Raw genomic sequence first — 25,364 nt, 5'->3', positions numbered from 1 at the left:
CATCACATTGAACAAAAATAGAGAGGATTGGTTTCTATTATCTCAAACTACTTTTTTAAAAGAGTTTTAGGGTGCATCTATTCCGTAAATCAGAGCTTTCCAAACATTTCATGTTGATGACACACATTTTAGACATATATCAATTTGCTACTCAGTAATTCAGTTTTTTTCATAAATTGTAATAATGAAATGGATAGGGACACAATTTATCTCATGAAAGTCTTTCATTTATATTTTAAACAAATATATGCTTTATTGGGTTGCTGAGCATTTTCCGGGCTGTATGGCCATGTTCCAGGAGCATTCTCTCCTGACGTTTTGCCCATATCTATGGCAGGAATCCTCAGAGGTTTCCATTAAGTTTATTTCACAGACTTCAAGGTTTTCACTATGTTTGCGCAACACCTCTACATACTGCAGCTGACACATTAACATGTCCCAACACACGTTTGAAAAGTTCAACTGTAGATCAATGCAGTTTTACACCATTATTAGGACTCCGTACTTTGGAAATCTAGGATATATAGTATTTATATTCCGCCCTTCTCTCTCACCCCGAAGGGGTCTCAGGGTGGATCACATTATATACATATAGGGCAAACATTCTCCTATACACATAGAACCGAGAAGCAATTTAACCTTCTCCCGAGGTGACCTTCGATTCTGGCCACAGGGAGGAGCAGCTGCTTCATCATCCACTATGATGACACTTCCTCATTCCAATGTCGTAAATTAGTTATATTTGCCTCCCCACAACTTCTGTTCGGTCGTCATACAACATGTAGTCTTGTCTGTCTCATTGTCATGTTTCACAATGGTAGAAAAGCACTAATAAAGTCACTTAAAAATTGCCTCCCCACTTTATAAGTGGTACCTTATTTCCTACTTGATAGATGCATCTATCTTTCGGGTTACTAGGTCAGCAACAAGCAGGGGCTATTTTTTATTTTTTAATTGACGGGTGCTCGCCCCGCCGTGGTATGGCCTCGAAACCACTCTCACCTCATGGTCAGAGTGATTTATTGCAGCAGGCTGTTCACCAGCCTGCACCACAGCCCAGCCCAGGCTATGTAATTCTATACCACCTTTCTCACCCCTGTGGGGACTCAAAGCAGATTACAACATAATAAATGGAAAATACCAAACTCAATTCACATAGATATCTGAGAACACCTCTGCTATCAGAGGTGGGGTTAGAGGCACAGGACACCATGATAGTGGAAATACATACATTACATTCAGGACCAAATCTCTCCAATACAAACATTCTTACAAATCTGAATTTGTGACATCAAGTGAAAGACCCTGAAGAAATGCTTAAAAGGCACAGCAGTATCCAATACGTAGGCGGATCCACTCTTCCTCTCTTCTTTATGAGGCAGAAGAGGAAGGAGACTGCGGAGACACACACACACACACACACATATAGGCAAAGGTAAAGGTTTCCCCCTGACATTAAGTCTAGTCGTGTCTGACTCTGGGGTTGGTGCTCATCTCTGTTTCAAAGCTGAAGAGCCGGCGTTGTCCGTAGACGTTTCCAAGGTCATGTGGCCACTGGCATGACTGCATGGAGCGCCAGTTACACTACAGGGAGACAAAACAGGGAAATGCTTTAGAATGAGGGCAGGAGGATAAATCCCAAAGATTCGATCCAGGCTAAAAGGGCCTCAATTAGCAACTAGAGAGATTTGTGAGTTGTAGCAGAAAAAGGGAGCATGTCCCTAGTAGAATACAGCAGAAATGGGCTCTGGGATTTCTTCCAGCCCATGTTCCCTTGTCACCAGAGTTGAGTATAACACATAAAGAAGAAACTCATAAGTTCCAGAGACACTTTTATTGGTTTTACTTTTATTGCACCTTTCTTTCAATATAGACTCAAGGCAGCTACTTCAGAGTGACGGAAGGGGCAGGGCAGGACCTCAATATGTCTTCAAAGAGGTAAGGCAGTGGTTCTCAACCTGTGGGTCTCCAGTTGTTTTGGCCTACAACTCCCAGAAATCCCAGCCAGCTTACCAGCTGTTAGGATTTCTGGGAGCTGGGGGCCAAAACATCTGGGGACTCACAGATTGAGAACCACTGACGTAAAGGGAAGGGAGATTTCAGGATTAGAAGTGAGAAACATTCATAATCTGATACGTGCAAAGTGGTGGAAGGTGGAGGCTGTTTTCTTTCCTTACAAAATAAAGTCAACAGGAAAGGAAAAGGCTCCTCTTATCCTGAAGAGCATCCACTTTCCTGTCTCCTTTCCATGAGGATTTTAATGGATGTTCCAAAGTACCATTTGACTACCCCTCCACCTGTACCACCAATACATCTCTGCCCTGTGCCACAACACCAATCTCCTCCTTCTGAACTTATTTTCCTTCAAGGCTGAGGGGGTCTCTGTGAGTTTGGGGGAGTAATTTGTCCATCAAATAAGGACAGGACATTGAATTCTCTGTCTCAAGGCTTGACCCTCTTCTCCCCATTGCCCCCCTGCCCCCAATTTACCTGTTTCGGTGCTGCCAGAACTGCTGGATGAACACAATGCTATTGGAAAGAGAGAGAAGGGAGAGTGTCTTACTCATAGAAGCATTTAATGAGAGCCTAAGAGCTGCACTGTAAGAAGAAGACCAAGTAGGTTGTCTAGGAATAGACCCAAGGAAGCATTTAATCCTCTCTGGGAGTTGGCCAAGCTTGGCAATGAGCGGTGTCCCTACTGACTGGCTTCATGGCATCCACAGTGGTTTCTATGGATCTCATTTCAGTCTCCAGCTGCTCTTTGGCTCTAAGATGCCGGGTGAGAGCTGGCTGTGCCTTTCAGTTCCCAGCTGGAGTTTGGTTTCAGAACCCTTGTAGATACCAAAAATCTATTGTGTACACAGTAAAATACCAGATTTCATCATCCCCTGCCCAAAATATGTGTGTGTGTGTGTGGGGGGGGGTAAGTGTGACTATTATGCAGTGACAACTATTATGAAGTGAAAAAGGCCCCTGTTGAGACCCCTGTTGAGGTAAACCCTAAGTCTAAAGTTTAGGACAGAGGCCAGGTCAATGACCTTGGAGGGCCTTAGTTTGGGGACCCCTGATTTAGACAATCTTATAAGAACATAGGTAAGCAAAGAGACCTTCAAAGACCATAGGTAAGGAAAGGGACCCTCAAAGGCCATCTAGATGATCTCATAAGGCCATCAGAAAACCATAGATAAGGAAAGGGACCCTCAAAAACCATCTAGATGGTTTCATAAGACCATAGGTAAAGAAAGGTGCCCCCAAAGGCCATCTAGAAAATCTCATAAAACCATAGGTAAGGAAAGGGACCCTCAAAGGCCATCTAGACAGTCTCATAGGACCATAGGTAATGAAAGTGACCTCCAAAAGCCGTCTAGATGGTCTCATAAGGCCGTAGCTAAGCAATGAGACCTTCAAAGACCATCTAGACAATCTCATAAGGCCATAGATAAGCAAAGAGACTTCCAAAGACCAAGTAGACTTAGGCCAACCCTAAGTCTAAAGTTTAGGAAAGGGGCCTTGGAGGGCCGCATCTGGCCCACAGGCCTTAGTTTGGGGACCCTTGCTCTAGCCCAACCGCCCTTCTTCCCTTTTTGTGCTATGGGGCCACAGCCTCTAAAAAGGCAGTCACACCCTTAATTCACCCACCAGGCGACTGAATTTTGGGTGCAACTATTATGCGAAGACAACCAGAGTGCCACTTTTGCCTTCCCCAAAAGGCGGTGCGACTATTATGTGATGAAATGTGGTAGTGTTTGTTTTTGGAATTTATTTTGAAGACATGTGGAATCTGTGGATATAGAATTTGTGGATTTGGGAAGACTGACTGTATCCTGAACAAGAAGATGGCAGAAAACCTAGATAGGAGAGAGTGTTTTCCTTTCTCTTCTCTAGACCTCAAAGAAGGTTAGGTGAGAAAGCTTTGGGGAATGGTATGGATCCAAGAGGACCCTTGACCTAGAAGTGTAACTTTTCTTTCTATGCCTCTTTCCTTTGCCATTCATTCTCTCTGAGTGGGGGTTCACTTACATGTACGTTCTTCAGAGTTATGGGAATCTTTCTCACTTGCTGAAAAGGGAAGAAAAGACAGGGGGTTAGTTTTTCAGGCAGGAAATACTTAGGGATTCTAGATATTTTCCTCAGGGCAGATGTGCAGATGCATATCAACAATCCTAACTTCTTTCACAGATAAAAATGTGGTGCCTTGTCATTTCAATGCCCACCATAAAGACTCCTCCAAAACACCTTTCTCTCTCTCTGAGAACCTTGCTGTAAGAAAAAACTTACAATCTGATCAAATGAATGTATGTAGCTGGGCTTCTTTCCACATCAACATTTTTTTTGGAATTTCCATCCATTATTCACTGTCTTCAGATTTTCCTGAAGTGGTTTTATTTCTTCAGTTATTATGGGCCTGGGACTCTTGTTTTGATTGTTATTAAATTGTCCCTCATTTCAGAGCTCCTTCCCTCTTGGTCTTTACCATGTCTAAGGTTTTTAATCCTCCCAATATCCTTTTTATCCTGTGTCTCTAGTTGGAAACATCACTCTCATTCTCTATGCTCAACCACCTCTTTGTTTGTTTATTTGTTTGATTGCATGCTGCAAGTTGCTTTGGTTGAGAGAAATTGCGAGACTCCCTCCTGGGCACACAGAAGACTGGGGAACTTGGAAGGTGCTGAAGAGACGGTGCTCTGTCCTCACAAGACGCAGAGCCGACCTTAAGAAATGGGGCCACAAAGTGGAGTCCACAACATGTGAGTGTGAAGAAGAGGAAACCACAGAGCACCTATTACAATGCAGTTGGAGCCCTGCCACATGCACAATGGAAGACCTTCTTAGAGCAACACCAGAGACACTCCAAGTGGCCAGCTTCTGGTAAAATGACATTTAGTACCATGCCAAATTTTTAACTTTGTGTTTTGAAATACATTACAACTGCATCCTCGGTTCGCTTCTGACACAATATATAAAACCACCTCTTCCTTCCAGAGTCTTGTTGATTATTTCATATTTCTTGACATCTTACTTCAGTTGCCAGCTAATTATTCCCCAACTACTCTGGTTTAACTCTACTAAAATTCAATTGTCAAGCAGGGAGGATGGTGGAAAGACAACACTATGCTGCCATCTCCCAGGGCTACAGACTGTCCAGTTTGGTCTTAAGAATAGCCTTAAAGGAACTCAAAAAGTTTTACTTCAGCAAAGTTTAAAGTAGCAAAATCAAATTCTCAAAAGCAAGTCCACAACAGGCAAGTTCACAAAAGAAGGCAAAAGTTTCTTGGCCGAGCAAGGTAGAATCTTTGGTAATTTCTTCTCAAGGCAAAAACACAAAGGCGAGGCTACGTGCTGGAACAGATACAGGGCCAAAGGCTAGGTAACTGGATCTGTTGCTTCCAGCGATGGCTGTATTCCCGGCTCCTGATGTATAGCCTTCAGCCCAGAGCACATGTGTCTCCAGGGAGTGATCTGATTGCTGTGTGTCTTTTCAGCAATCCTGGCGGACCTATTCCTTGCTTGTTGCTCCCTTCTGTGTTCTTGAAAAGTAGGAGCAACCAGCTGGCTCCCTCCTCTTCTTCTTCCTCCGGAGCAGGCCTGACCATCTGCCCAAAATCCCCAGCCCCTTCCTCTTCAGCCTTCTCCTCTTCCAATCCTTCTCCGCGGCAGAAGAGGAAGGCACAACACAGACCACCCCACCCACTTTTCTAACCCTTTCTTAACACTTAATAAACATTAATAATAATAAACTTTACTTGTATACTGGCCCTATCTCCCCAAAGGGACTTACCTTCCTCAGTGCTGCCGAAGCTTTGATAGCTTCCTGAAAAACAAAGGAAACATGGGACCAGTTGTTTGGGGCAAAAAAGTGTTGTGACATCTAGATATTTTCCTCTTTTTTTCAGGACAGAGGCACATGGAATGACAAGCTAATTGTTAATGATTTTACCACAGAATTATACCCAAAATATGGCACCTTGCCCTTTCAATGCCTAGGACAGAGTGCTCAACATCTTCTCTCTTCTTCCCCTCTTTGAAGACAGACACTGTTCCCTGTAAACCCAGAAGCAATCGCTGCAAAAAGCAAAAAATGTGAGATTTCCATGTGCGAGAAATTGTAGCCCAATATCTGGATCTTCGCATGTCTGTATGTCCCTGCAATCGGAAATTATGGAATTTTTTATCTGTGCTTGTTCCTGTGTTTTAGATGTTTGTTCCTGATTGGTCAGTTCCTAAAAAGAAGGTGACACTTGAATAGAAGGCAAAAACTTTGTTCTGGGAAGAGGAACTTCATTCTTCACCTGAAAGGTGAACCACCTCCTGGCCCATCACTATTGGCATCAAATGTGAGGATGCCCTTGGGGTTCCTTTTTAACATTCTTACACATTTATATACAGTGTATCAACAATGACTTTGCTTGTCAATTAAATCTTTTAAAATTCTTCTACTCACTTAAAATCCTTAAAACCACCCTGCCTCCCTGCCCAAACTGTTCTCTCTGTGTCCTTTTCTTTTGTAATTCATTCTACCGTTTGAGCTGGGATTCACTTACCTTCCTCAGAAATGCTGAATTTTTGGTCACTTGCTAAAAAAGATTTCAGGATTAGAAGTGAAAAACATTCATAATCGGATACGTGCAAAGTGGTGGAAGGTGGAGGCTGTTTTCTTTCCTTACAAAATAAAGTCAACAGGAAAGGAAAAGGCTCCTCTTATCCTGAAGAGCATCCACTTTCCTGTCTCCTTTCCATGAGGATTTTAATGGATGTTCCAAAGTACCATTTGACTACCCCTCCACCTGTACCACCAATACACCTCTGCCCTGTGCCACAACACCAATCTCCTCCTTCTGAACTTATTTTCCTTCAAGGCTGAGGGGGTCTCTGTGAGTTTGGGGGAGTAATTTGTCCATCAAATAAGGACAGGACATTGAATTCTCTGTCTCAAGGCTTGACCCTCTTCTCCCCATTGCCCCCCTGCCCCCAATTTACCTGTTTCGGTGCTGCCAGAACTGCTGGATGAACACAATGCTATTGGAAAGAGAGAGAAGGGAGAGTGTCTTACTCATAGAAGCATTTAATGAGAGCCTAAGAGCTGCATTGTAAGAAGAAGACCAAGTAGGTTGTCTAGGAATAGACCCAAGGAAGCATTTAATCCTCTCTGGGCGGTGGCCAAGCTTGGCAATGGGCGGTGTCCCTACTGACTGGCTTCATGGCATCTGCAGTGGTTTCTGTGGATCTCATTTCAGTCTCCAGCTGCTCTTTGGCTCTAAGATGCCGGCTGAGAGCTGGCTGTGCCTTTCAGTCCCCACCTGGAGTTTGGTTTCAGAACCCTTGTAGATACCAAAAATCTATTATGTACACAGTAAAATACCAGATTTCATCCTCCCCTGCCCAAAATATGTGTGTGTGTGTGTGGGGGGGGGGGGGGGGGGTAAGTGTGACTATTATGCAGTGACAACTATTATGAAGTGAAAAAGGCCCCTGTTGAGACCCCTGTTGAGGTAAACCCTAAGTCTAAAGTTTAGGACAGAGGCCAGGTCAATGACCTTGGAGGGCCTTAGTTTGGGGACCCCTGATTTAGACAATCTTATAAGAACATAGGTAAGCAAAGAGACCTCCAAAGACCATAGGTAAGGAAAGGGACCCTCAAAGGCCATCTAGATGATCTCATAAGGCCATCAGAAAACCATAGATAAGGAAAGGGACCCTCAAAAACCATCTAGATGGTTTCATAAGACCATAGGTAAAGAAAGGTGCCCCCAAAGGCCATCTAGAAAATCTCATAAAACCATAGGTAAGGAAAGGTACCCTCAAAGGCCATCTAGACAGTCTCATAGGACCATAGGTAATGAAAGTGACCTCCAAAAGCCGTCTAGATGGTCTCATAAGGCCGTAGCTAAGCAATGAGACCTTCAAAGACCATCTAGACAATCTCATAAGGCCATAGATAAGCAAAGAGACTTCCAAAGACCAAGTAGACTTAGGCCAACCCTAAGTCTAAAGTTTAGGAAAGGGGCCTTGGAGGGCCGCATCTGGCCCACAGGCCTTAGTTTGGGGACCCTTGCTCTAGCCCAACCGCCCTTCTTCCCTTTTTGTGCTATGGGGCCACAGCCTCTAAAAAGGCAGTCACACCCTTAATTCACCCACCAGGCGACTGAATTATGGGTGCAACTATTATGCGAAGACAACCAGAGTGCCACTTTTGCCTTCCCCAAAAGGCGGTGCGACTATTATGTGATGAAAAATGGTAGTGTTTGTTTTTGGAATTTATTTTGAAGACATGTGGAATCTGTGGATATAGAATTTGTGGATTTGGGAAGACTGACTGTATAGAGTCCGTCTCCTGAACAAGAAGATGGCAGAAAACCTAGATAGGAGAGAGTGTTTTCCTTTCTCTTCTCTAGACCTCAAAGGAGGTTAGGTGAGAAAGCTTTGGGGAATGGTATGGATCCAAGAGGACCCTTGACCTAGAAGTGTTACTTTTCTTTCTATGCCTCTTTCCTTTGCCATTCATTCTCTCTGAGTGGGGGTTCACTTACATGTACGTTCTTCAGAGTTATGGGAATCTTTCTCACTTGCTGAAAAGGGAAGAAAAGACAGGGGGTTAGTTTTTCAAGCAGAAAATACTTAGGGATTCTAGATATTTTCCTCAGGGCAGATGTGCAGATGCATATCAACAATCCTAACTTCTTTCACAGATAAAAATGTGGTGCCTTGCCATTTCAATGCCCACCATAAAGACTCCTCCAAAACACCTTTCTCTCTCTCTGAGAACCTTGCTGTAAGAAAAAACTGAATCTGATCAAATGAATGTATGTAGCTGGGCTTCTTTCCACATCAACATTTTTTCTGGAATTTCCATCCATTATTCACTGTCTTCAGATTTTCCTGAAGTGGTTTTATTTCTTCAGTTATTATGGGCCTGGGACTCTTGTTTTTTTTTTTTTTAAAATAATCTTTATTGAAAATTTTTATACAGTATGATAAAATCGATAAGTGAAGGGTATAGGAGAAAAGAGAGAAAAAAGAAAGAGAATAAAAAAAAAAGGAAAAGAAGGAAAAAACATCCAAGATGGATTAAAAAAGAACAAGATGGGGGGAAAGAGAGAAGGAAAGAAAAAAAAATGAAATATGAAAAGAAACCAAAAAAAATTAAAAGAATTAAAAAAAAAAACATCTGGGGCTTCCCAGCTTTCCCGGCGAGGTGCTTTTCCTTTGCTGCCTTCTTCTTTTCTTCATTCGTTTCCTTTCATTTTCTCCTACTTCTTAGTATGCAGATGTGTTCTTATCTAGCTATCTGTTTCTGTCTTTCAACTTATCTATATATTTCATATTACTATGTTTACCTGGTGTTCTATTATCGTTTACCTTGATATGATATCTTATTTTCTTATTTACTTATTCCTTATTTTTATTTTTCTCCTTTCTATTTATGTAGTTGTCTACTTGTTGCCAATTTGTTTCTTTTCTTGGATTTCCCCGCTGTTTAGCCAATAAAAAAGTTAGTCTATCCGAATTTTTTATCTCTGCTACTTTGATTAACCATTCTGTTTCGCTGGGGATTTCTTTCTGTCTCCAGTATCTTCCATAGGTAATTCTGGCCGCTGTTGTTAAGTATGTCACTATTTTTTCTTCGTTTGAGCCCGGGGGTAGGTTGGAGAATCCTAATAGATATGTTTCTGGGAGTTTGTTAAGTCTTTTTTCTAAGATCTTTGTTACACTTTGATGAATATTTGACCAGAATTCTTTAGCTTTTCTGCATTTCCACCATATGTGGAAATACGTGCCCTCTTCCTCACCACACTTCCAGCATTTTGTATTCCTACTTTTATTTATCAAGCCTAATTTTTTTGGTGTTATATGCCACCTGTATAGCATCTTCATCCAATTTTCTTTTAAGTCATATGAGTATGTTAATTTTAATTTTCTGTTCCAGCCTGACTCCCATTCGTCCATGTGTATCACTCTACCTAAATCTTTTGCCCATTTGGTCATATTTTCTTTGACTATCTCCGTCTCTGTGTCCCATTCAAGTAATACTTTGTATATTTTCGATATTATTTTTCTATTCAATTCTAAAATTCTGTCCCATCTGTTATTTTTTTCCATGAATCCCAATATTTTGTCTTTTTTAAAGGATTCTTTTAGTTGTCCATATTGTAACCAGTATAAATTTGGGTATTTTATTTTTATTTCTTGTTGTGTCATTAATGTATCTTCCTGTCCTTGTTTTTTAATTAAATCCTCGTATGTAGGCCAGTTTGACCATCCCAATAGTCTCCTTTGTGAGGCTTCCAGGGGCGATATCCATCTTGGTGTTTTACTATACATTCTCATTTTATATTTATCCCACGTTTTTATTAAGGCCGATCTGATTAAATGATTACCAAAGTTTTTTTCTATTTTAATTTTGTCATACCATAGGTATGAATGCCAACCTGTACGCAAATCAAATCCTTCTAAATTTAGTATCTTCTTGTTTTTTAATTGTATCCAATCCTTTATCCATAATAAATTGCTTGCTTCGTAATATAACTTCAGGTTGGGTAGGGAGAAGCCCCCTCGTCTCTTATCGTCTGTCAAATTTTTTAATTTGATTCTGGGTTTCTTCCCATTCCAGATGAATTTACTTATATCTTTGTTCCAATTTATAAAATTCTTTTGATTTCTTAGGATTGGGAGGCATTGAAACAAAAATAGCATTTTTGGGAGAATGTTCATTTTGATTGTTGCTATCCTACCCCATAATGATATCTTTAAATTTTTCCAGATCTCCAATTCTTTTTTTATTTCCTCCCATGTTTTTTCGTAGTTATTTTTTAATAATTCAATATTTTTTGGTGTTATAGTTATTCCTAGATATTTAATTTTTGGTGTAATCTGGATCCCTAGATGTTCTGTTATCCTATCTTGTTTTTCCTTTTGAATGTTTTTAGCCAATGCTTTGGTTTTATTTAGGTTTAATTTAAATCCTGCTAGATCTCCGTATTCCTTAATAGTTTTAATCCATTTATCCCCTTTACTTGCCGGGTCTTCTATAAAACAAATTAGGTCGTCAGCATAGGCTCTTACTTTGTACTGTGTCCCTTGTATGACCGTGCCCTGTAATTCCTTGTCTTCTCTAATCTTATTAAGTAATATCTCTAGTGTAAATATAAATATCAATGGTGACAGTGGACATCCTTGTCTTGTCCCTTTCTGTATTTTTATTGACTCTGTTTCTAGACCATTTATTGTAATTTTTGCTGATTGTTCTTGATAAATAGTATCCAGTAAGTTTTGAAAGTAATAGCCCATGTCAATTTCTTGCACTAAAAATTTGAAGAAATTCCAATTCACCCTATCAAACGCTTTTTCGGCGTCTATTGCCAGAAATATCATTTCTCTTTGGTTGTTTGTTTCATAGTATTCTATGAGGTCGAGCACTATTCTGATGTTGTCTTTTATATGTCTATGTGGGAGGAATCCCACTTGGTCTTCCTTTATCCAATTTATTAGGAATTTTTTTAGTCTCTCCGCTACAATGTTTGAAAAAATTTTATAGTCTATATTCAGTAACGAGATGGGTCTGTAATTCTTAATTTCTTCTGGATCGTTGTTTTCCTTATGAATTACCGTAATTGAGGCTTCTTTCCATGTTTCCGGCATTATTTTTTGGTTTCTTATTGTGTTCATTACTTTTTGGAGGTGTGGTGCTAGTTCTTTTTTAAATGTCTTGTAATATATTGCCGTTAGGCCATCAGGCCCTGGCGCTTTTGATCCATCTATTTTACTAATTGTTTCTTCTATTTCTTTTATTGAGATCTCCTTATTTAGAAATTCTCTTTCCTCTGATGTTATTCTTTCTAGTTTTAATTTTCCCAGATAATTTGTGATCTTTTCTTCTTTTATATTGTCATTCTCGTATAATTTGCTATAAAATTTATGAAACTGGTGTAGTATGTCCTTATCTGTGTAGTAATATTTCTCCCCAATTCTTATTCTATTTATAAAAGCTGATTCTCTTTTTTTCCTTAGCTTCCTTGATAACCAACGCCCCGGTTTGTTTGCATTTTCAAAGTAGTCCTGTTTTATATACTTTAGCTGTTTTGCTCTTTGTTCTAGTTCCAAATATTCTCTATTCTTTTGTCTTATTGTCAATTCTTGCAAAAATTTATTATTCTTAGGATTCTTTTTTAGTTTATTTTCCGTTTCAATTATTTTTTCAGTTGCTTGTTTTAATTGTTCCTGATTTTTCCTCTTTTTTTGAATATTTTGTTGTAGGAAGTATCCTCTCATAGTTACTTTACTGGCTTCCCAGACTATTGTTGGTGAAGTCTCCTGGTTATTATTAATCAGAAAAAATTCTTCTATTAATTTCCTATTTTTATCTATATCCTCTTTCCTTTTTAGTAAATTTTCATCTAATCTCCATTTCCATCTTCCTCTTTTTTGATTCAATACTATCTCAATTGGGCTATGGTCTGAGTCTAGCATAGGAAGGATCTTTGACTTTGTGACTTTGGATGTTAGTGAGCTTGATATCCAAATCATATCGATTCGGGACCAGCTTTTATGTCTGGCTGAGAAAAAGGTGTAATCCTTGACTTTTTCATGTTGTAGTCTCCATATGTCTACCAGATTATATTCCTCTTTTAATTTTTTTAATTCTTTAGGTAGCGTTTCTCTATTCTGACCTTTTCCTCTATTTTTACTTGGGTTTTTATCTATTTCTTTGTTTAGGACACCATTGAAATCCCCTAGTAGTATAATCCCATCGCATTCCTTTTCCTCCAGAGATTCTTTAAGTTTTTTCACAAATTTTGATTTAGATTCGTTTGGTGCATAAATATTGCACACCAAAATTTTTAAATTTTCCGATTTTATCATTACCCCTAGTATTCTACCCTCATTGTCTTTAAAGCTTAATTCAGCCGTAATTTTAGGGTTAATGTATGTAACTACTCCTCTTTTTTTCTGTGTATCCAATAAATGAAATTCTTGGCCTAGTTTTGGGTGAGTTAACAATTTGGCGTGATCTTGTTTAATATGGACTTCTTGTAGTGATATTATGTCATATTCCAGTTTTTTAAGTCTATTAAGTATTTTATTCCGTTTCTGGGGTGTATTTAGTCCATTAACATTGTTGCTATAAATTTTTAGCTTTCTGCTCATGCCTGATCTTCTTCTTTGTCCTTGGGGTCTCCTTCTTCCTCTGAGGGATTTATCGAGCTCTCTTCTGCCTCTTCCTCTGACCCGCCTTCCTCTTCTGTCTTATTGTCCTCTATTAGTTGTTCTTCTCTAGGTTGTTGTTCTCTATCTGCTTCTTCTCTCCCTTGGGGTGTTGTGTATTTCTTCCGTCTAGATTTCTTTTTCCTCATTCTTTCCGCATGGTCCCTTTCTTCTTCTTCTTCCATCTCCTTTTTGATTTTTTTGTAAAAATTTTGTGCCTTCCCTTCCGATGTTATCCAGTGTTTCTCTCCTCTGTATGTCGTCATTAATCCTTCTTTTTCCCAGCGAAACCTTAAGTTATACCTTTTCAGTTCATCTACCAAAAAGAGGTATTTTCTTCTCCTATTTATTGTGTCCATTGGGAATTCTTTCAGTATTATCACTCTTTTCTCCTTGAAAGAAATAGTGTTTTCGTTGCTCAGTTTTAGTATTTCATCTCTATAAATTTTCTTCGTAAAATTTACTATTACATCTCTTGATGTTTTGTTCCTTTTGGCATAATTGGTGTTAATTCTATATATACGGTCCACTCTATCTTCTATTTCTTCTTTTGTACTTTGCAGTAGATTCGCTAAAATTTCTGTCACCACCATCCTTATATTTTCTCTTGGCTCTTCCCAGACGTTACGTAGTCTCAGTTGATATTCTAGATCTTTTGCTTCTAACAGTTCTTGTTTCGCTTCAATTTTGTTATATTTTTGTTCTAATATTTGTACTTCTCTTTGTAGTTTTCCATGCGAGTTTCTGAGTTCCTCTTTGTCATTTTTCAGTTCTTTCAATTCTTGACTTAAACTCCCTATTTCCTGTTTCATTCCCTTCAATTCACTTTTAATTTCTTTCTTAAACTCTGCCATTTGGTCCTGTGCCAATTTTTGGTATGCGTCTTGTTTTTCCTGCATTCTATAAAGTTCTTTTAGAATCATTTCTGTCATCTCTTTGACCTGAGGTTCCTCCGAGAATGAAGCTCTTTTCTGCATACTTTTTGGTTCCTTTGTGTCTCTCTCACTTCTCAGTCTGTAGGCCATTTTTTTTTATGATGATGTTTTTCGTATTTTCTGTCCTTCCTGGGTTCTTTAAGTGGGACTTATTAGTTCTCGTTAGAGTCTATATAATCTGTATAGTTCTAAGGATCAGAGAGGTCCTTCAAATAAGATAGAGTTATTGTTGAATTAATATCAGTAACACAGAGGACATATATAAAAGGATAATGTAATTAGGCCTTTGACTATCTCTCTCTCAAAAAAAAAGGAAAATAATTCAAAATGTATTTTAAGATGTCTCCGTATAGCGTCCCTCTTTCCTTATGACTACACCAACGGAGTATTGTTTGTCCCTATATCTTTATTTCCTTCTTTATTTCGTTCTCCTTCCCTTTGTTTCCCACTTGCTATCGGGACCTCTAAGGACCCTCCCCGATTTCTTTATTGTAGTTCTTCCCTTTTGGGTCTGTAAACCCCCTTATGCAAACACTCCGTGCATTCCCCCTTGTGTAACTAAGCTTATAAATAGTTTTGAGTAGTCTTATTTTCTTACTCTTTATCTTTTCCCCAGGTCTGTTTATGACCTTCGATAGGTCTTTGCTGTTTCTTTGTCTTCTCCCTTCTTCTCTTCTCCCGGGTTGTCTCTCTCTCACTCTCTCCCTTGTCTCTTTTCGCTTTTCCTCTCCCGTTCTCTCGTTCTCTTCCTTCCCCCTTATTGCTCTTCCTGTCCTCTCTTCGTCCTCTCGCGATGTTTCCTCTCGTCTTCTCCCTCGCGGTATCTCCTCCTTACTTCCTGGTTTGTCTCCCTCCCTGTGTGTCTTGCTCTCTCTCCCCGCCTCCACTCTGCCAGCCTCAAGGCCAAGCCAGCTCAGAGCCTCCCAGCGTTTTCAAGGTCGGTGCCCTGCAGGCGCCATGTTTCCAAGGTTTATTTGTATATTATTTGTATATTGTATATTTGTATATTTGTATAATCGTTAATTGACTTACTGTTCGTTCTTTAAATTGTCTGTCCCTCCGTCCTCTTTTATGTCTATTCCTCTTCTTCCGTTAGTAGTCAAGCTATTACGTGTCCAGGTATCTTCCCGTTCGCTCGTTTCTTTGTTCTCGCCCAGTCAGTCCAGTTTTAATTTTTAAATTTCCTCCAAATTTAAAGTTTTACTTGCCTAGTATTCGAATGAAGCACTCTTGCCCCTCCGGTAGGCTTCTTTCTTCCCGTTTGTTTTCTTTCCTTTCAGTCTCCTTCTGTGATGTGGTGGCGACGATTGGGCTGATAATCGATCCGATTGTCAGCTCGCTTCCACACAGCTCGCTGTACCCTGCGAGGACTCTCCCGGACTCTTGTTTTGATTGTTATTAAATTGTCCCTCATTTCAGAGCTCCTTCCCTCTTGGTCTTTACCATGTCTAAGGTTTTTAATCCTCCCAATATCCTTTTTATCCTGTGTCTCTAGTTGGAAACATCACTCTCATTCTCTATGCTCAACCACCTCTTTGTTTGTTTATTTGTTTGATTGCATGCTGCAAGTTGCTTTGGTTGAGAGAAATTGCGAGACTCCCTCCTGGGCACACAGAAGACTGGGGAACTTGGAAGGTGCTGAACAGACAGTGCTCTGTCATCACGAGATGCAGAGCCAACCTTAAGAAATGGGGCCACAAAGTGGAGTCCACAACATGTGAGTGTGAAGAAGAGGAAACCACAGAGCACCTATTACAATGCAGTTTGAGCGCTGCCACATGCACAATGGAGGACCTTCTTAGAGCAACACCAGAGACACTCCAAGTGGCCAGCTTCTGGTAAAATGACATTTAGTACCATGCCAAATTTTTAACTTTGTGTTTTGAAATACATTACAACTGCATCCTCGGTTCGCTTCTGACACAATATATAAAACCACCTCTTCCTTCCAGAATCTTGTTGATTATTTCATATTTCTTGACATCTTACTTCAGTTGCCAGCTAATTATTCCCCAACTACTCTGGTTTAACTCTATTAAAATTCAATTATCAAGCAGGGAGGATGGTGGAAAGACAACACCATGCTGCCATCTCCCAGGGCTGCAGACTGTCCAGTTTGGTCTTAAGAATAGCCTTAAAGGAACTCAACAAGTTTTACTTCAGCAAAGTTTAAAGTAGCAAAATCAAATTCTCAAAAGCAAGTCCACAACAGGCAAGTTCACAAAAGAAGGCAAAAGTTTCTTGGCCGAGCAAAGTCTTTAGTAATTTCTTCTCAAGGCAAAAACACTTACAAAGGCGAGGCTACGTGCTGGAACAGATACAGGGTCAAAGGCTAGGTAACTGGATCTGTTGCTACCAGCCATGGCTGTATTCCCGGCTCCTGATGTATAGCCTTCAGCCCAGAGCACACGTGTCTCCAGGGAGTGATCTGATTGCTGTGCGCCTTTTCAGCAATCCTGGTGGACCTATTCCTTGCTTGTTGCTCCCTTTTTCGTTCTTGAAAAGTTGGAGCAACCAGCGTGCCTCCCTCCTCTTCTTCTTCCTCCCGAGCAGGCCTGACCATCTGCCCAAAATCCCCAGCCCCTTCCTCTTCAGCCTTCTCCTCTTCCAATCCTTCTCCGCGGCAGAAGAGGAAGACACAACACAGACCACCCCACCCACTTTTCTAACCCTTTCTTAACACTTAATAAACATTAATAATAATAAACTTTACTTGTATACTGGCCCTATCTCCCCAAAGGGACTTACCTTCCTCAGTGCTGCCGAAGCTTTGATAGCTTCCTGAAAAACAAAGGAAACATGGGACCAGTTGTTTGGGGCAAAAAAGTGTTGTGACATCTAGATATTTTCCTCTTTTTTTCAGGACAGAGGCACATGGAATGACAAGCTAATTGTTAATGATTTTACCACAGAATTATACCCAAAATATGGCACCTTGCCCTTTCAATGCCTAGGACAGAGTGCTCAACATCTTCTCTCTTCTTCCCCTCTTTGAAGACAGACACTGTTCCCTGTAAACCCAGAAGCAATCGCTGCAAAAAGCAAAAAATGTGAGATTTCCATGTGCGAGAAATTGTAGCCCAATATCTGGATCTTCGCATGTCTGTATGTCCCTGCAATCGGAAATTATGGAATTTTTTATCTGTGCTTGTTCCTGTGTTTTAGATGTTTGTTCCTGATTGGTCAGTTCCTAAAAAGAAGGTGACACTTGAATAGAAGGCAAAAACTTTGTTCTGGGAAGAGGAACTTCATTCTTCACCTGAAAGGTGAACCACCTCCTGGCCCATCACTATTGGCATCAAATGTGAGGATGCCCTTGGGGTTCCTTTTTAACATTCTTACACATTTATATACAGTGTATCAACAATGACTTTGCTTGTCAATTAAATCTTTTAAAATTCTTCTACTCACTTAAAATCCTTAAAACCACCCTGCCTCCCTGCCCAAACTGTTCTCTCTGTGTCCTTTTCTTTTGTAATTCATTCTACCGTTTGAGCTGGGATTCACTTACCTTCCTCAGAAATGCTGAATTTTTGGTCACTTGCTAAAAAAGATTTCAGGATTAGAAGTGAAAAACATTCATAATCTGATACGTGCAAAGTGGTGGAAGGTGGAGGCTGTTTTCTTTCCTTACAAAATAAAGTCAACAGGAAAGGAAAAGGCTCCTCTTATCCTGAAGAGCATCCACTTTCCTGTCTCCTTTCCATGAGGATTTTAATGGCTGTTCCAAAGTACCATTTGACTACCCCTCCACCTGTACCACCAATACATCTCTGCCCTGTGCCACAACACCAATCTCCTCCTTCTGAACTTATTTTCCTTCAAGGCTGAGGGGGTCTCTGTGAGTTTGGGGGAGTAATTTGTCCATCAAATAAGGACAGGACATTGAATTCTCTGTCTCAAGGCTTGACCCTCTTCTCCCCATTGCCCCCCTGCCCCCAATTTACCTGTTTCGGTGCTGCCAGAACTGCTGGATGAACACAATGCTATTGGAAAGAGAGAGAAGGGAGAGTGTCTTACTCATAGAAGCATTTAATGAGAGCCTAAGAGCTGCATTGTAAGAAGAAGACCAAGTAGGTTGTCTAGGAATAGACCCAAGGAAGCATTTAATCCTCTCTGGGCGGTGGCCAAGCTTGGCAATGAGCGGTGTCCCTACTGACTGGCTTCATGGCATCTGCAGTGGTTTCTGTGGATCTCATTTCAGTCTCCAGCTGCTCTTTGGCTCTAAGATGCCGGCTGAGAGCTGGCTGTGCCTTTCAGTCCCCACCTGGAGTTTGGTTTCAGAACCCTTGTAGATACCAAAAATCTATTATGTACACAGTAAAATACCAGATTTCATCCTCCCCTGCCCAAAATATGTGTGTGTGTGTGTGGGGGGGGGGGGGGGGGGGTAAGTGTGACTATTATGCAGTGACAACTATTATGAAGTGAAAAAGGCCCCTGTTGAGACCCCTGTTGAGGTAAACCCTAAGTCTAAAGTTTAGGACAGAGGCCAGGTCAATGACCTTGGAGGGCCTTAGTTTGGGGACCCCTGATTTAGACAATCTTATAAGAACATAGGTAAGCAAAGAGACCTCCAAAGACCATAGGTAAGGAAAGGGACCCTCAAAGGCCATCTAGATGATCTCATAAGGCCATCAGAAAACCATAGATAAGGAAAGGGACCCTCAAAAACCATCTAGATGGTTTCATAAGACCATAGGTAAAGAAAGGCGCCCCCAAAGGCCATCTAGAAAATCTCATAAAACCATAGGTAAGGAAAGGGACCCTCAAAGGCCATCTAGACAGTCTCATAGGACCATAGGTAATGAAAGTGACCTCCAAAAGCCGTCTAGATGGTCTCATAAGGCCGTAGCTAAGCAATGAGACCTTCAAAGACCATCTAGACAATCTCATAAGGCCATAGATAAGCAAAGAGACTTCCAAAGACCAAGTAGACTTAGGCCAACCCTAAGTCTAAAGTTTAGGAAAGGGGCCTTGGAGGGCCGCATCTGGCCCACGGTCCTTAGTTTGGGGACCCTTGCTCTAGCCCAACCGCCCTTCTTCCCTTTTTGTGCTATGGGGCCACAGCCTCTAAAAAGGCAGTCACACCCTTAATTCACCCACCAGGCGACTGAATTATGGGTGCAACTATTATGCGAAGACAACCAGAGTGCCACTTTTGCCTTCCCCAAAAGGCGGTGCGACTATTATGTGATGAAAAATGGTAGTGTTTGTTTTTGGAATTTATTTTGAAGACATGTGGAATCTGTGGATATAGAATTTGTGGATTTGGGAAGACTGACTGTATAGAGTCCGTCTCCTGAACAAGAAGATGGCAGAAAACCTAGATAGGAGAGAGTGTTTTCCTTTCTCTTCTCTAGACCTCAAAGAAGGTTAGGTGAGAAAGCTTTGGGGAATGGTATGGATCCAAGAGGACCCTTGACCTAGAAGTGTAACTTTTCTTTCTATGCCTCTTTCCTTTGCCATTCATTCTCTCTGAGTGGGGGTTCACTTACATGTACGTTCCTCAGAGTTATGGGAATCTTTCTCACTTGCTGAAAAGGGAAGAAAAGACAGGGGGTTAGTTTTTCAGGCAGGAAATACTTAGGGATTCTAGATATTTTCCTCAGGGCAGATGTGCAGATGCATATCAACAATCCTAACTTCTTTCACAGATAAAAATGTGGTGCCTTGCCATTTCAATGCCCACCATAAAGACTCCTCCAAAACACCTTTCTCTCTCTCTGAGAACCTTGCTGTAAGAAAAAACTGAATCTGATCAAATGAATGTATGTAGCTGGGCTTCTTTCCACATCAACATTTTTTCTGGAATTTCCATCCATTATTCACTGTCTTCAGATTTTCCTGAAGTGGTTTTATTTCTTCAGTTATTATGGGCCTGGGACTCTTGTTTTGATTGTTATTAAATTGTCCCTCATTTCAGAGCTCCTTCCCTCTTGGTCTTTACCATGTCTAAGGTTTTTAATCCTCCCAATATCCTTTTTATCCTGTGTCTCTAGTTGGAAACATCACTCTCATTCTCTATGCTCAACCACCTCTTTGTTTGTTTATTTGTTTGATTGCATGCTGCAAGTTGCTTTGGTTGAGAGAAATTGCGAGACTCCCTCCTGGGCACACAGAAGACTGGGGAACTTGGAAGGTGCTGAAGAGACGGTGCTCTGTCCTCACAAGACGCAGAGCCGACCTTAAGAAATGGGGCCACAAAGTGGAGTCCACAACATGTGAGTGTGAAGAAGAGGAAACCACAGAGCACCTATTACAATGCAGTTTGAGCCCTGCCACATGCACAACGGAGGACCTTCTTAGAGCAACACCAGAGACACTCCAAGTGGCCAGCTTCTGGTAAAAGGACATTTAGTACCATGCCAAATTTTTAACTTTGTGTTTTGAAATACATTACAACTGCATCCTCGGTTCGCTTCTGACACAATATATAAAACCACCTCTTCCTTCCAGAATCTTGTTGATTATTTCATATTTCTTGACATCTTACTTCAGTTGCCAGCTAATTATTCCCCAACTACTCTGGTTTAACTCTATTAAAATTCAATTATCAAGCAGGGAGGATGGTGGAAAGACAACACTATGCTGCCATCTCCCAGGGCTGCAGACGGTCCAGTTTTGCCCCAAGAATAGCCTTAAAGGAACTCAAAAAGTTTTACTTCAGCAAAGTTTAAAGTAGCAAAATCAAATTCATAAAAGCAAGTTCACAACAGGCAAGTTCACAAAAGAAGGCAAAAGTTTCTTGGCCGAGCAAAGTCTTTAGTAATTTCTTCTCAAGGCAAAAACACTTACAAAGGCGAGGCTACGTGCTGGAACAGATACAGGGCCAAAGGCTAGGTAACTGGATCTGTTGCTTCCAGCGATGGCTGTATTCCCGGCTCCTGATGTATAGCCTTCAGCCCAGAGCACATGTGTCTCCAGGGAGTGATCTGATTGCTGTGTGTCTTTTCAGCAATCCTGGTGGACCTATTCCTTGCTTGTTGCTCCCTTTTTCGTTCTTGAAAAGTTGGAGCAACCAGCGTGCCTCCCTCCTCTTCTTCTTCCTCCCGAGCAGGCCTGACCATCTGCCCAAAATCCCCAGCCCCTTCCTCTTCAGCCTTCTCCTCTTCCAATCCTTCTCCGCGGCAGAAGAGGAAGACACAACACAGACCACCCCACCCACTTTTCTAACCCTTTCTTAACACTTAATAAACATAAAATAATAAACTTTACTTGTATACTGGCCCTATCTCCCCAAAGGGACTTACCTTCCTCAGTGCTGCCAAAGCTTTGATCGCTTCCTGAAAAACAAAGGAAACATGGGACCAGTTGTTTGGGGCAAAAAAGTGTTGTGACATCTAGATATTTTCCTCTTTTTTCAGGACAGAGGCACATGGAATGATAAGCTAATTGTTACTGATTTTACCACAGAAATATACACAAATTATGGCACCTTGCCATTCCAGTGCCTAGGACAGAGTGCTCAAAATCTTCTCTCTTCTTCCCCTCTTTGAGGACTTTGCCGAACAAACTGAATCCTTCTAACAGAACACAGAGCTTCCTTCTTTCTGCAGGAGCAGGTTTTTGCTGAATCCCCATCCCTTCTTCATGAATGGCCTTTTGACAGGTGTGTTAGTGTGAGAATGAGAGCAACCATGCAAGTTTTTTAAGTACCCCACCAATGCCACCCAATGTGGGGACCTCCTACTGGTCCACCACTATAGCATCAAATGCAGGGATCCCATTGGGGTTCCTTTTTTAACATTCTAATTCATTGGTCAAGGGTCATTGAATTATTCCCCAACTATTCTAGTTTAACTTTCTTAAAATTCAAATATTAAGCAGGGGGGAGGGCAGAAGGATACAGTTACACCACCATCTTCCAGGGCTACAAACCATCCCATCTCCCTGGTTTACCTTTCTCTTTGTGTCTTTTTCTTTTGTAATTTATTCTACCCTTTCAGCAGTAAACTTACCTTCCTTAGAAGTGTTGGATTTTTTATCACTTCCTAAAAAGAGGGAAAAAACAAGAAGGTCAGTTTTTTGGGCAGTGGAATCCCCACCCTCTGTTCATGGCCTTTGGAAAGGCTGTCTCTCTCTTAGGTCTGCACAATGTCTCTTTAGCTATGCGAGTAGGTGTTTAAGGGCCTGTCCAGCAAAACCTTTATCCCAGAAGCTCCCGTGGCAATCACAACGGTGGCCAGACACTGTTCCCTGTAAACCCAGAAGCAATTGCTGCAAAAAGCAAAAAAAGCGAGATTTCCAGGTACAGGAATATCGCGGTTTTTAGCCGAATATTCGGATCTTCGCACGTCTGTATGTCCCTGCAATCAGAAATCATGGAATATTTTGTCTGGGTTTGTTCCTGTATTTTAGATGTTTGTTCCTGATTGGTCAGTTCCTAAAAAGAAGGTGACACTTGAATAGAAGGCAAAAACTTTGTTCTGGGAAGAGGAACTTCGTCCTTCACCTGAAAGGTGAACTACCTCCTGGCCCACCACAATTGGCATCAAATGTGAGGATGCCCTTGGGGTTCCTTTTTAACATTCTTACACATTTATATACAGTGTATCAACACTGTCTTTGCTCATCTACTAAATATTTCACAATTCTTCTATTCGCTTAAAATCCAGTTATTAAGCAGGGAGGAGGAAGAAAGATACAGGCATTTTCCAGAGCTGCACACCACCCTGCCTCCCTGCCCAAACTGTTCTCTCTGTGTCCTTTTCTTTTGTAATTCATTCTACCCTTTGAGCTGGGATTCACTTACCTTCCTCAGAAATGCTGAATTTTTGGTCACTTGCTAAAAAAGAGGGAAAAGACAAGAGGGTCAATTCTTTGGGCAGGAAAGGGCTGAGATGAAGTCCCCATCCTCTGTTCATGTCCTTTTGAAAGACTGTGTCTCTCCTAGGTCTGCACAATGTCTCTTTGGCTATGCGTGTGGGTGTGTTAGTGGGATTGTCACACCCCGCAAATAGAGCAAATGAATAATGTGCTTGGAGCCATGACCTAGTGAAAACCGAGGATACCACAGTATCAGTGTGCCTTAGTTTGAAATTGGTCTACAAGGCTGGAGACTAGGGTTTGGATCACCAATCAGCCATGAAACCCAGTGGGGACCCTTGGTCAACTCCTACTCCCTCAGTCTCAGAGGAGGACCATGGCAAACCTCTTCTGAACAAATCTTGCCCCACAAACCCCGCAACAGGGTTGCCTTTGGGTCACCATAGATTGGAAATGACTTGAAGACACATAACAAACCCATTCCCCGTAGGTATGATTCAGATCTCAGGTTCTGCTCCAAAAAGCAAGTGTACTTGCTAGAATTAATTTTCTTCACTTAGAAGAAACCGTATTTTATTTATCCAGTTATTTCTTTGATTCATTTACACCATGCAATCAAGGAAGCTCTGAAATAATATGCTTCTCAGAGTTGAAATGTAATTAAATTTATCCTTAAATAGGTCTAAAAGAGCTAATCTGCAAAGGCATATGCCTTCCAAAATCAAGATCCCTGTTATTGAGTGAGTACAACAGCTCGTGCATGTTTCAGATCACTTTGTGATTATATTCCATAAAAACTGGTCAAATGCATTCAATTACATGTGGCTTGTTGGCAGTTGCCATTTTGCTCCTTCTTTGTTTTCATATAAAGCACCGTGGATGCTCTTTCAGCTTCTGATATTTATAAAGTAGAACCCACACATCTATGGTGGATAGGTTCTCACACTTTGTGTGAATGGCTGAGTGAGGACGTAAAACCCTGGTTTTCATAGTCCTAATCTAATGTTCACATCACTACTCCACACTGGCTCTGAAATACACTAGTGGAACTCAATTGCCCAGAAATACTATGACCAAGTGAGAGCCCTTCAATCAGAGATAGGCAAACATGGAAGGCCAGGGGGCTGCATAGGAACCCCAGGAGACCCTGGAGGACTGCATTTCTCCACTGCCCTTCTAGAGAGGACGAGAGGGCAGTTTCCACAAGTCTTAGAGCCTTCCTGGATGATTTTGCTCTGTTTCAAAAAAAGCCTGTCCTTGGCCTAAACTCTTGGACATATAGATGTATGTACATGTCTCAGTTCAACCATCTCATGCCCATTCCTGCCTCAGTCATTTGGAGTAAAGATGCAACGGGAAAGCAACACTCACCTGAGACTGCTTTGTAGTCATCTTGACATTTTTCTGCAGAGACAGAATCAGGGATTTAAACCTATAAAAGTCCAGCTCCCTCCCTCAGCCTGGCTCACTCTGCACTTGACCACTGGGGCCAGATGTCTCTCTTTGGGATCTACATCCAAGGGGTATAGACTGGTTGGAAACAATATATGTTTCCTGGGCTCTTTTCTCTGAGGGGTCTGGATAGCTACTAGGGCTGTACAAAATTATTGTGAGTCCTTGTAAGTCAGATCAAATTGGTTAAATTTGTACTTACAACATGATATTTGATGCATGGGCGTGGGCATGAGCCAAACAAAAGATTTAAGAATAGAAACTTACCCAATACTTTTTTGTTTGCATTTTGTAAACCTCGGAAGTCTCCCAAAGTCAGTTTCATTTTCAGCGAAGAAATCCCTAAATGGAAATTCTATTGGTTAATATGACAGACATTCAATGAGATAGGTGTTATGGTGTGTTATGTGTATGTGTGTGTGTGTGTGTGTGAAAGTTGGGGAGAGTGGTCTCTTGTTATCTTGTGTCATTGTATAGAGAATTCAAGGAGCTAGCTCTTGTAGTTTTTTTTTTATAAAAAAAGTTCTTTATAAAAACTTTGAAAATTTCCCAAAATTCCATGGATAAGTGAAACGTAAATAAGAAAAGGTAAAAATAACAAACATCTAGTCACATCTTGCCTGGAGGGACAGCAAGATGCTGTTGTTAAGCTTGAAGGACAAAGAGGAAGAGACTGAACCAAAATGGTTCCGACCTCATGGTCCAGTTTATTGGGGCAATAAAACATTCTGACCAATGGGAAGTTAGTGTCCCTGAAGATTCACATTTCTACTAACATCAAAGTAAGGGATGTGACGTAAACAGGATAGAAAGAGGGGAAACACAGTAAAGCCTATCTAGGCATGCTTTGGGAACAGGGAAAGGATTCCCTCAGTCTAATCCTATCATCTATCTGACTACATTTAGACTTGAGCAGTCCAGGGTGATTCCCAACACTTGACAGCTTACTTCACTTGCCAGGTTTAACTCTTTTAAAATTCAATTATCAAGCAGGGAGGATGGTAGAAA

General features: G+C 41.1%; 2 protein-coding genes across 5 annotated transcripts in view; both read right to left on the bottom strand.

Moving 5' to 3' along the window:
* The window catches only part of LOC103282611 (major histocompatibility complex class I-related gene protein-like), a 206,533-nt gene that overhangs the window by 155,961 nt on the left and 25,208 nt on the right, over window positions 1-25,364 (bottom strand). The gene's annotated exons all lie outside the window — the stretch shown is intronic.
* Window positions 1,480-25,240, bottom strand: LOC103281650 (secreted protein C-like). Its single transcript, XM_062972930.1, has 14 exons — window positions 24,624-25,240; window positions 24,276-24,308; window positions 22,891-22,923; window positions 22,097-22,129; window positions 21,389-21,421; window positions 19,634-19,672; window positions 18,083-18,121; window positions 16,884-16,916; window positions 8,529-8,567; window positions 6,979-7,017; window positions 5,780-5,812; window positions 4,021-4,059; window positions 2,491-2,529; window positions 1,480-1,584 (listed from the first exon to the last, which is right to left on the bottom strand). The coding sequence occupies exons 1-14, from the start codon at window positions 24,679-24,681 to the stop codon at window positions 1,580-1,582; spliced, it is 495 nt and encodes a 164-aa protein (XP_062829000.1). The 5' UTR covers window positions 24,682-25,240; the 3' UTR covers window positions 1,480-1,579.

Source organism: Anolis carolinensis, chromosome 2, assembly GCF_035594765.1.
Source record: "Anolis carolinensis isolate JA03-04 chromosome 2, rAnoCar3.1.pri, whole genome shotgun sequence".
NCBI classification, from domain to species: Eukaryota; Metazoa; Chordata; class Lepidosauria; order Squamata; family Dactyloidae; genus Anolis; species Anolis carolinensis.
The sequence above is the reverse complement of the archived record's forward strand: the minus strand, read 5'-3'. Positions and strand labels throughout refer to the sequence as shown.